Raw genomic sequence first — 12,849 nt, 5'->3', positions numbered from 1 at the left:
ATACATACATTAGAGATTCTGCTTACAGCATAATGGAACTATCAATGGATGGCATTGTAAAACATAAGTATCAAAGTGTGGACTCAGGGTTGCCAGTGTGGGTTTCAGGCAGTGGTGGCTGGTGGCTCAGAGGACAGTCTCATAGTAATATCTGGAACGGAATTAATGGGACGGCATCCTGTTTGATACCCTTCGATTTATGCCATTCCACCTATTACTATGAGCCGTACTCCTCTCACCAGCCTCCACTGGTTCTGGGTAAAGTATACTGAATAGCTCCCCTGTTCATGACTAACCTGGTGGTGTAGTCTCTCCCAACGAGTGAAGAGGGATCTCTTGCAGAGTCTGGATGGTGTTCCTGAGTCTTTCCTCCTGCCTGTAGAGGTATCCAGCACCTCCAGCTCCCCGTCTCCAGCACTCCAGTTCACACTGAACCTGGGGGACTTCCCTGGCTGCCGACCCTCAGTGCTGCTGAGGCCTGGAGACCACACAGAGACGAGACTGGGGTCAGGAAGGAGAGCAGAGAGGTACAGGTACGTACTTAACGTGCACTCTTCAGATACCACATCATGAGCCAGCACAGAGGCATAGTGGAAGAGACAGGACCATGAAGACCATCTGGAAGAACAAGGTGTTTGTCCTGGAACAGAGTCACGCTCAGGTGGTCCTCACCGTAGGGAACCTCTCCACCAGACAAGGTAACAGAATGACCTCATGACCTTTCCTTTCCTTTCCTTCTAACATTTCTCTTACTGCCAAATGACTCCTGGACAAGTAATGTGAACCTAAATACTGTATCTGAAGTAACCATATCATGTTATCATCTCTTAGATCTGGGTGACTTACAGCCGAGGAGTAGCCTGTTGTGTCTATAGGAGGAGGACATGGGGGCGATGTGCCCCATGCGTCGTGCCATGGTCCTTCCCAGGTGACCCGTGTGGCACAGGCTGCCCACAGTGAGGCTGTGGAGGTACACTGGCTCCACCAGGTGAGACAGGAGAGAGCCCTGGAGACCTAGAACATTCCACCTGGAGATACAAGCAATAAGGCTAGAGATCAAGCAGGACTAGGAGCTGCGTCCCAAATGGCAGCCTGTTCCCTATATAGTGCACTACTTTTGACCAGAGCCACTGGGTCCTGGTCAAACGTTTATTTTATTTTAATTTCACCTTTATTTAACCAGGTAGGCTAGTTGAGAACAAGTTCTAATTTGCAACTGCGACTTGGCCAAGATAAAGCATAGCAATTCGACACATACAACAACACAGAGCTACACATGGAATAAACAATACATACAGTCAATAATACAGTAGAACAAAAGAAAACAAAAAGTCTATATACAGTGAGTGCAAATGAGGTAAGTTAAGGCAATAAATAGGCCATGGTGGCGAAGTAATTACAATATAGCAATTAAACACTGGAATGGTAGATGTGCAGAAGATGAATGTGCAAGTAGAGATACTGGGGTGCAAAGGAACAAGATAAATAAATACAGTATGGGGATGAGGTAGGTAGATAGGCTGTTTACAGATGGGCTATGTACAGGTGCAGTGATCTGTGCACTATATAGGGAAAAGGGTGCCATTTGAGACACAAGCCTGGAACATTACAATTAGAACAAAGGGAGAGAGACAAGCCCCCTTTGTTCAGTATGTTATACGTTTGTGACTCAGTGAAAGTCGTCACTGTCTAGCTGGTGCTCACCTGGCCATTTTATCAGTGCAGGACATGGTGACGGGAGGTTCCCTCGGCAACCCCCTGTCCCATTTCTGATTGGCTCTCCGTACACTGACAGGAAGTGTACCCTCACCGCCTTCCATCTTCATCCTCAGATGGCAGCGTAACTTCCTTACAAATCTGTGCCAGCTGTGGTCTGAGGGAGTAGACAACTGATGTAGCACCAAAAAATGCAAACCTGCTCTACAAACCACAATACAGGCAGATAATTTTAAAGTAGAGCGTTTTAAAGCATTGTTTACATGTAACTGTAGATTCTACTTAATTCAGTCTTGTCGACTGCGAGTATGAAGGAAATAAATTGAAATAAAAATGTTGACATTTCTTACATGTAGCTGTTACCTCGTAGGGGCAATTGAGGCGTGCGTCCCCACAGGGCGATGAGCTCACATACATATGGAACAGAATACCATCTCTCAGTGTGTACCCAGACTCTTTGTCTCGCACAAAGATTGACTGCTCCGAACTGTCTGGCCGGTTACTAAACAAGGAAATGATGTTGTTCTGATCATTCTGAGTATGAACTTTCAAATACATTGTCACGTGTAGCCTAATCACCCAGATACATCTACACTATATACACAAAAGTTTGCGGACACCCCTTCAAATTAGTGGATTCGTCTATTTCAGCCACTTCCGTTGCTGACAGGTGTATAAAATCAAAAACAACCATGCAATCTCCATAGACAAACATTGGCAGTAGAATGGCCTTACTGAAGAGCTCAGTGACTTTCAACGTGGCACAGTCATAGGATGTCACCTTTCCAACAAGTCAGTTCGTCAAATTTCCACCCTGCTAGAGCTGCTCCGGTCAACTGTAAGTGCTGTTATTGTGAAGTGGAAACGTCTAGGAGCAACAACGGCTCAGCCGCGAAGTGGTAGGCCATACAAGCTCACAGAACAGGACCACTGAGTGCTGAAGCGCCTAGCTCGTAAAAATCATCGGTCCTCGGTTGCAACACTCACTACCAAGTTCCAAACTACCTCTGGAAGTAACGTCAGCAATGTTTGTCGGGAGCTTCATGAAATGGGTTTGTGGAAGTGTGTTCTTTGGAGTGATGAATCACGCTTCACCATCTGGCATTCCGACGGACAAATCTGGGTTTGGTGGATGCCAGGAGAACGCTACCTGCCTCGATTCATAGTGCCAACTGTAAAGTTTTGTGGAGGAGGAATAATGGTCTGAGGTTGTTTTTCATGGTTTGGGCAAGGCTCCTTAGTTCCAGTGAAGGGAAATCTTAACACTACAGCATACAATGACATTCTACACCATTCTGTGCTTCCAACTTTGTGGCAACAGTTTGGGGAAGGCCTTTCCTGTTTCAGCATGACAATGCCCCTGTGCCCAAGCAAGGTTAATACAAAAATGGTTTGTCGATATCGGTGTTGAAGAACTTGACTGGCCTGCATAGAGCCCTGACCTCAACCCCATCGAACACCTTTGGGATGAATTGGAACGCCGACTGCGAACCAGGCCTATTTGTCCAACATCAGTGCCGACCTCACTAATGCTCTTGTGGCTGAAAGGACTCAAGTCCCTGCAGCAATGTTCCAACATCTAGTGGAAAGCCTTACCAGAAGAGTGGAGGCTGTTATAGCAATGAAGGGGGGACCAACTGTATATTAACGCCCATGATTTTGGAATGAGATGTTCGACGAGCAGGTGTCCACATGCTTTTGGTCATGTAGTGTATTTTGAGATGAAAAGGGTGTTTTATGTTAAACATTTCTCTACTTCAATCATCCTCGTGCACTGACGTTGATGGGAACACGTTTAGTTACTCAGGGCTTTTAGTACAATGTGTTAATCAAGAATCAAAATTGATTCTTGAGTGATGGGGCACGGGCATAAAATAACATTTACAATTGGCTCTTTTTAAAATGGCACCAAAACATCAGTGCAGATAGGTAATAGCTGATATAAAATGTTTCACTTGCAACTTCAATGTAAAAGTATACAAGCAAAGATTCTTCAACTTCGTCCTCAGGGTTGAGGCCTTGGCTATGTCCCAAATGACACCCTATTCCCTTTATAGTGCACTATTTTTTACCAGAGCCCAGAACCCTGTTCAAAAGTAGTGCACTATGTAAAGAATCGGGTGCCATTTGGGATGCATTTCCTTGTGTAAAGATACAGTATATATACAGTATATTACAGTACAGTATATAGTATATAATTAAGCAATAAGGGCTGAGGAGTGTGGTATGTGGCCAATATACAACGGCTAAGGGCTGTTCTTACATATGACGCAACACGGAGTGTCTGGATGAAGCCCTTAGCCGTGGTATATTGGCCATATATCACAAACCCCCGAGGCGCCTTATTGCTATTATAAACTGGTTACCAATGTAATTAGAGCAGTAAATAGAACTGTTTTGTCATACCCGTGGTTTATGGTCTGATATGCCATGGCTGTCATCCAATCAGCATCCAGGGCATAAACCACCCAGTTTATAATATACAGTATATTACCAGAGGAAGAGCTCTAGTTGGCTGTAGAGGAAGCGGAGGAAAGCCCTCCTGGTGATGACCTCAGCATGGCAGTCATTAACCGTCCGTCCCTGGTCACTGACACACACTCCACTGAAACACTTGGTCCCTGTCCCCAGAGACACCACCTGGCCTCGTCTAACGTCAAAACCTGGGCAGGGAACAATACACGTTTCTTACTAACCAACATCAAACAAAACTGCACAGTACACTTATACAACAGATTTGAGAGTGTTGTCCGTGTCCCAAATGGCACCCTATTCCCTATATAATGCTTTTTTTCCCCTTTTTTTTTTTTTACTTCTTTGGAGCCCATGGGTCCTGGCCAAAAGTAGTGCACTACATCGGGAATAGAATAGGGTGCATTGTCTTTTTGGATATCAGTTACAGTAATTTGGCCTCAGACAGGAAATGTCCTTACAAACAACTTCATCTAATTAATTTTGTATTTTTTATTTAACCTTTATTTAACTAGGCAAGTCAGTTAAGAACAAATTCTTATTTACAATGATGTCCTACCCCGACCAAACCTTCCCCTAACCCGACAGTGGGCCAATTGTGCGCCGCCCTATGGGACTCCCGATCACGGCTGGATGTGATACAGCCCGGGATCGAACCAGGGTCTGTAGTGACACCTCTAGCACTGAGATGCAGTGCCTTAGACCGCTGTGCCCCTCGGGAGCCCAAAATTAAAATATCACTGTACTAGACTAAGATGGCTAAATAAATGATTCTGAGTAAGAAATGACTAACGGGACAGAATATAACACACCAGTGTCCTACTAATTTATTTATTTAACCTTTATTTAACCAGGTAAGACCCAACAGCTATGTTGATGTCTTACCACAGCACCTCATGAAATATTTGCAAAGACGGTATTGACTGTCTTATCTCATCAATGGTGATGGTGTAAAGTTGCATCTTGTGTTGCTGAGCAACTGCTTATTTTCTTGTGAGGTGTTCTATATGAATGAAAGTCTGGGAGGGATTCCTATTGGATTCACTGCCTTTGGGGACGGCAATACCTGTGAAGCGCTGTGCCCATATGAATAGAATTCATTGTAATTCTATGGTTTTGCCCACTCTCTCATCTTAGGTATTCTATAAGATCCAAGGGGCTCTACTGTCTGAGAGTTTCCAAGATGTTCAGGTTTGCGAAGAACCAAACCATGCTGGCTTCAACCGAAGTTACTAATATACACTCCCAGTTGACTGGCAGACTGTTGATGTGGGAATGTCACACACAGGCATATAAAGGCCTATATTCAAAGGCATTTGAATAATTTACGACTTATCATACATTTTGATGCTGGTATCTACAGTTGTATTAAAGAGAGATGCACCATTTCTCTTTAATTTTGACTTGTAAAATATTTAAATGTGGTATTAAAAGTGTAATTATGGTTGCCTTCCAAACGGCACCCTGTACCCTACATAATGCAATACTTGACCCGAGCTGGTTAAAAGTAGAGTACTAACATACGTGTAGGGAATAGGGTTCCGTTTGGACGGCGTCCATAGCCTACCTCTGGTCATTACGATGCCTGCCAGTACTTTGTGACGGCTGTGGGAGGCAGGGCAGTAACAGTCAGCTAGCTGACTGTGTTTCTCTCTCACCAAGTGGAAGATTGACTCTGCGAAGGACTGCAATCACATACGTTAACGGATTACTTCCAAATCAAACAGGCAATGGTCAAGATAACAGCTGTATTCACATCTACATAAACAGACAGTAGAGCAAACAAAAGTTTGCCCGTTAGTTGCTAAGTCAATATCACAGTCACCAAAACAACCAGATAATAGTTGTCATGCATCATCAGGTGTGGTGGATGTGCCGCAAGCATGCGTCCCATATGGGCTTTGGTCAAAAGTAGTGCATTATATAGGAAATAGGGTGTCATTTGGGACGCACACTGTGGCAGTTCTTTCAATGACTCTGACAGAGGTTTCTTCTCTGTCAACTCTCCCTGAGACATACAGTATTAGATTAGCATTATATTGAGAGTATATCTGGGAATGATGAGACTATATTGACAATATTTAGTAGTTAATAAAAAAAAAAAAGGCTAACTCATCCACTTAATTTACATAACTTCAATGATCATGTATCATATATATTATCATCCAACCCGTGCCCTGATATCAAGCTTGGAGAGATGACTAGAAAGGGGAAATTATATTGTCTAAATGACGATGGGACAAGGTCATGCGCAATGATGCGTAATTAGCGTATTAAATAGTTATTAATATGCTCTTCACACCTCCTCTTAATTTCAGTCTCCTTCAGTCTGGGACTCCTCCTTGATCCCCAATAGGCTGTGATGATAATGTTCATCCTACAGTCTCACTGTGACACCGGCGCATTTTAGACTTATAATCCCTTTGAAACATTGTGTGTTTTTCTCATGGGTTGTTGCATTGGATTCACCAATTTATTCTGCATACGCTGATACCAACCATTCATCTGTGTGTTTAACAGGGGCTGAGCCAGAGTGTTGTTTGTGAGACAATAGCGGATCCCGTAAACGGTTCTTCTTACAAAAATGTGTAGAAAGTCCGAACTGTTTGAGCTACAAACTATTGTAATCCATCTCTCACGGAGACACATGTATCCTGCTTTGCACTATCACAAGCCACACAAGAGTCAATAGAAGGTACTCTTTGAAGACTATCTTAAATATATCTCCTGGCGCCCCCGACAAGCACATATTTTGCTGATAAATACTTTGTTGAGGGAAAATGTACTTGATACGATTGAGATATGTTGTTGTCTTACCTAGCTATCTTAACAAGAATGCACTAATTGTAATTCGCTCTAGATAAGAATGTCTGCTAAATGACTAAAATGTAACATGTAGAAGGTAAGGGGTTCTTCTACATAGAAGGTCATAGGAAATCCCAGGATTTGTGTCTATAATTGTAACGGCTGTTGCAGGGAGTAGACCAAGGCGCAGCATGTTGAGTGCTCATCATGTATTTATTGTACTGAGAACACATAAACAAAGAAACAAAACCCAACAGCCAAACAGTTCTGTCAGGTTAGCAACACTAAACAGAAATTAACCACCCACAAAACCCAAAGGAAAACAGGCTGCCTAAGTATGGCTCCCAACCAGAGACAACGATATACAGCTGTCCCTGATTGAGAGCCATACCCGGACAAAACAAAGAAATACAAAACATAGAAAAATTGACATAGAATGCCCACCCTAGTCACACCCTGGCCTAACCAAAATAGAGAATAAAACCCTCTCTATGGCCAGGGTGTGACAATAATAATGTAATAAGTTCACACAGTTGCTGTAACAAACTCCAAATCCACACAGCTGTCACAGAGCAAACAATTTATGTACTTATGGCCTCCTTATAAATATTTTTTTATCAGGTTTTTGCTTGGCAGACCTTTTTTTAATTGCCACTTGTCAATACAACTTATGAATAAAGCTGTTAATGTCCAACTGCCTTCTTGTAGCCCTGGTTGTCCTGAAAATAAAATGGTAAAACGCTTCAATGTGAGACTACATATGAGGGCAGAGCAAGCAGATATAAAAAAATACACTGCTCAAAAAAATAAAGGGAACACTTAAACAACACAATGTAACTCCAAGTCAATCACACTTCTGTGAAATCAAACTGTCCACTTAGGAAGCAACACTGATTGACAATAAATTTCACATGCTGTTGTGGAAATGGAATAGACAACAGGTGGAAATTATAGGCAATTAGCAAGACACCCTCAATAAAGGAGTGGTTCTGCAGGTGGGGACCACAGACCACTTCTCAGTTCCTATGCTTCCTGGCTGATGTTTTGGTCACTTTTGAATGCTGGCGGTGCTTTCACTCTAGTGGTAGCATGAGACAGAGTCTACAACCCACACAAGTGGCTCAGGTAGTGCAGCTCATCAAGGATGGCACATCAATGCGAGCTGTGGCAAGAAGGTTTGCTGTGTCTGTCAGCGTAGTGTCCAGAGCATGGAGGCGCGACCAGGAGACAGGCCAGTACATCAGGAGACGTGGAGGAGGCCGTAGGAGGGCAACAACCCAGCAGCAGGACCGCTACCTCTGCCTTTGTGCAAGGAGGAGCAGGAGAAGCACTGCCAGAGCCCTGCAAAATGACCTCCAGCAGGCCACAAATGTGCATGTGTCTGCTCAAACGGTCAGAAACAGACTCCATGAGGGTGGTATGAGGGCCCGACGTCCACAGGTGGGGGTTGTGTTTACAGCCCATCACAGTGCAGGACGTTTGGCATTTGCCAAAGAACACCAAGATTGGCAAATTCGCCACTGGCGCCCTGTGCTCTTCACAGATGAAAGCAGGTTCACACTGAGCACGTGACAGACGTGACAGAGTCTGGAGACGCCGTGGAGAACGTTCTGCTGCCTGCAACATCCTCCAGCATGACCGGTTTGGTGGTGGGTCAGTCATGGTGTGGGGTGGCATTTCTTTGGGGGGCCGCACAGCCCTCCATGTGCTCGCCAGAGGTAGCCTGACTGCCATTAGGTAGCGAGATGAGATCCTCAGACCCCTTGTGAGACCATATGCTGGTGCGGTTGGCCCTGGGTTCCTCCTAATGCAAGACAATGCTAGACCTCATGTGGCTGGAGTGTGTCAGCAGTTCCTGCAAGAGGAAGGCATTGATGCTATGGACTGGCCCGCCCGTTCCCCAGACCTGAATCCAATTGAGCACATCTGGGACATCATGTCTCGCTCCATCCACCAATGCCACGTTGCACCACAGACTGTCCAGGAATGGGCGGATGCTTTAGTCCAGATCTTGGAGGAGATCCCTCAGGAGACCATCCGCCACCTCATCAGGAGCATGCCCAGGCATTGTAGGGAGGTCATACAGGCACGTGGAGGCCACACACACTACTGAGCCTCATTTTGACTTGTTTTAAGGACATTACATCAAAGTTGGATCAGCCTGTAGTGTGGTTTTCCACTTTAATTTTGAGTGTGACTCCAAATCCAGACCTCCATGGGTTGATAAATTGGATTTCCATTGATTATTTTTGTGTGATTTTGTTGTCAGCACATTCAACTATGTAAAGCAAAAAGTATTTAATAAGATTATTTCTTTCATTCAGATCTAGGATGTGTTGTTTAAGTGTTCCCTTTATTTTTTGGAGCAGTATATATATATATATTTTGGAGGGAAAAAAAGAAGAGTACAGATTATTCTATGGATGAATATATTTTTTTTTGTTGAAAAAGCTCATTTGAAAAGAATAAATGTTTGTTAAGTAAATGTATTCATTGGTTTCTTTTCAATTTTATAAGGGATAAAATGCAATGAATTGAAGGTTATTTGTTGCAATTTACCGATTTTAAGGTTTGGTGTGGGGTGGGGTCACAAGAAATTCTTGGCAAAAAGATTTGGTCCTCAGAACTTCAGGTAAAAAATATTTGGGACCCACTAAAAAAGTCTGAAACCTACTGTTTTAAAGCATGGCAAAATATGACAAGAAGAGCAGCCCAGACATAACAGGGTTGTGAAGCTGCTGTGGTTGGGCATGGCAAAAGATGCAGCCCAGACATAACAGGGTTGTGAAGATGCTGTGGTTGGGCATGCAAGCCAGGATAGTGTTTAGTCCCGAGGCTCCTGGACATGAAATGCATATTGATACGATACACTCCATTTGGTGGCAGTCTGAGCACCTCTTAGATATATTCAGTATGACCATTTAGAAGATGGTATGGATGGCAATGCTGCAGCTATGGAGGCAATGGACAGGCCATGTTCAATAACCCTGTTCAACCTGGGCACTTCAATGAGGATGTGAATGAAATGGAGGAATCAAAAACTTGATGCACTGTGATTTTATATCCAAATTACAGCAAATTGAAACACTGCATCTCAACATTGTCATTGTTTTAAAAAAGACATTGAACAGCAAGCAAGGCTTGGTACTGATTGCAACATGAACTGAGATTGAAGAATTCTCCCCTATAGCTAGACAAAACAGTTAGGATTATGGTTAAACTCAGAACTCATACAGTAAGTCAGTGAAGGTAAGGTACCCACCTGAGGTAGCTGAGAGCTCTTGGCCCAGCTGGCAGTATGGCTGATGCTAGTCTCAGGCCCCAGACTGATGTTAAACAGGTCCTGTAGGGCTGAGGCTGCTACCTGGGCTTGAGCCAGTCTCTTACTGCGCCCACAGCCCTCAAATATCCTCCCATCCACCCTCACTGCCATCACAAAGCTCCTGATCGGCCTGCCCCGCACTCTCTCCATCAGGCAGACGTACCTCAGGCCTGGCCTTAACTCATTGAGCAGAGCCACAGGCCTCAGCTCCTCAACAATGGAGGAACCGATCCTCTGCCTCTTCTGATTGGCTGAGGACATCAGGCCAAGGGTCAGGCATACTAGTCTCCCATGGTTACAAATGCTGGAGAGCAACTCCTGTCCCTTTCCCTCTGTCCTGTGGCTGTGGTACAGGAGTTGTGTATCTCCCTGCGCTGGTGGCTCCTCAAACGACAACTCCTTTCCGTCTGTCCTGTGGTAAAGGAATTGGTCTTCATTTGCTTCTGGCTCAAACTCCTTGAAGAGCGTGTCAGGGACGAGAACGGCCTGGTCTGAGGTGAAGTCTGTTGGTGCTGTGGTGTTGATAAAATTGAGGTTTCCCATGGTGATGTGAGCCTGAGGGGCGTTGGGGAACTGGATGAAGGACCTAAGAGCCATCTCTGCTGCCCTCATCTTAGCCTTCTTCTTGGTGGGGCCTCGACCCTCGAACCTGAGACCGTTCACCTCTACTCCTACAGCGAACACAGGGGCGTGAACTGGCCCTGTCCAGGATGCTATCTCATACTGTAGACCTGGTCTCAGCTCGTTCAACTGCACCAGGGCGTTCTTCTTTGTGACAGACCAGGACGTCTTCATTGTCTTCCGGCAGGTTGAGTCACTCCCACGTGATGCTCCTCCCTCAACCGACAGTGCAGATGGAGTCGTGGCGCTATCTGACGTGAGACAATGGGCCGTCCTCTTACAGATCAACTGGAGTTCATAGAGAAGACTGTCTTTTCCTTCCACCAATGGCTGCTTCCTCTGTAGAGCAGTGGTCCTGGAGAGCCCTCTGGAGATGTCAGTGTAAAGAGTTGATTGATGATGTGCAGGTTGTCGTATGGTGGAATAGTCCACTTGGTTTCTGCTATGACGATTCTCCTTCACCTCAGCGCTGCTGCTATCTGTTCCCCAATTAAGACAAGAACAAACATAGTTGAGGAAACCGCTATTACGTTTCACATTATGTTGATGAGATTTTTAAGAAAAGGCCAAACTATCGAAATGGGAAAGCTTAGCAAAAGGTGTAAATTGAAAGTATAAACTGATACATTGCTGGTGTGCTACTCTGATTGAAATGTGGTGTGAGTGAATAGAATGGAATGGGAAATACATGAATCAATTACTTGAAGTGTCTCCATCGTCTTTTGATGTTGTTGTCACAGTATCTCTAATCTTCATAGGGCTGATGAAGGATGACAGCATACTGGTTCTCTCTGAAACACAACAACAGAGACAGACAGTTACTGGGGAATCCACATAAAACATTACAAAACCCCAGGCGAAACCCCAGACATGTTTAATCTTTTATTCATTTATTTTATTTATTTAACCTTTATTTAACTAGGCAAGTCATTTAAGAACAAATTCTCATTTACATTGACGGCCTACCAAAAGGCAAAAGACCTCCTACGGGGACGGGAGCTGGGATAAAAAAAAATACAAATACATTTTAAATATAAAAAATAAAAGATAAAAATGTGTATATATATAAAAATATATAATTATTTTTAAATAATACAAATACATAAATAACATATAAACAGAGGACAAAACACACATCACAACAAGAGAGACAACACAACACTACATAAAGAGACCTAAGACAACAACATAGCAAGGCAGCAACACATGACAAGACAGCATGGTAGGAACACAACATGACAACAACATGGTAGCAGCACAACATGGTAGCAGCACATAACATGGTACAAACAGTATTGGCACAGACAACAGCACAAAGGGCAAGAAGGTAGAGACAACAATACATCACGCAAAGCAGCCACAACTGTCAGTAAGAGTGTCCAATATTGAGTCTTTGAATGAAGAGATTGAGATAAAACTGTCCAGTTTGAGTGTTTTGTTGCCGCTCGTTCCAGTCGCAAGCTGCAGCGAACTGAAAAGACGAGCGACCCAGGGATGTGTGTGCTTTGGGGACCTTTAACAGAATGTGATTGGCAGAACGGGTGTTGTATGTGGATGATGAGGGCTGCAGTAGATATCTAAGATAGGGGGGAGTGAGGCCTAAGAGGGTTTTATAAATAAGCATCAACCAGTGGGTCTTGCGACGGGTATACTGAGATGACCAGTTTACAGAGGTGTATAGAGTGCAGTGATGTGTCCTATGAGGAGCATTGGTGGCAAATCTGATGGCCGAATGGTAAAGAACATCGCTCGAGAGCACCCTTACCTGCCGATCTATAAATTATGTCTCCGTAACCTAGCATGGGTAGTATGGTCATCTGAATCAGGGTTAGTTTGGCAGCTGGGGTGAAAGAGGAGCGATTACAATAGAGGAAACCAACTCTAGATTTAACTTTAGCCTGCAGCTTTGATAT

The 12,849-nt window shown here is 44.2% G+C and overlaps 1 protein-coding gene across 1 annotated transcript in view; it reads right to left on the bottom strand.

Moving 5' to 3' along the window:
- Window positions 1-12,849, bottom strand: part of LOC106568829 (inactive double-stranded RNA-specific editase B2) — a 38,135-nt gene that overhangs the window by 2,829 nt on the left and 22,457 nt on the right. The window contains exons 2-9 of the mRNA XM_014139530.3: window positions 11,638-11,727; window positions 10,256-11,415; window positions 5,756-5,873; window positions 4,211-4,379; window positions 2,067-2,218; window positions 1,705-1,873; window positions 847-1,028; window positions 297-478 (exon numbers count right to left, since the gene is read on the bottom strand). Coding sequence (XP_013995005.3) covers window positions 297-478; window positions 847-1,028; window positions 1,705-1,873; window positions 2,067-2,218; window positions 4,211-4,379; window positions 5,756-5,873; window positions 10,256-11,415; window positions 11,638-11,727 — 2,222 coding nt within the window. The remainder of the gene's footprint in view (window positions 1-296; window positions 479-846; window positions 1,029-1,704; window positions 1,874-2,066; window positions 2,219-4,210; window positions 4,380-5,755; window positions 5,874-10,255; window positions 11,416-11,637; window positions 11,728-12,849) is intronic.

Source organism: Salmo salar, chromosome 14, assembly GCF_965601325.2.
Source record: "Salmo salar chromosome 14, fSalSal1, whole genome shotgun sequence".
Classification (NCBI taxonomy): Eukaryota; Metazoa; Chordata; class Actinopteri; order Salmoniformes; family Salmonidae; genus Salmo; species Salmo salar.
Note: the sequence above shows the minus strand (reverse complement) of the source record. Positions and strands in the feature narration are given on the sequence as shown.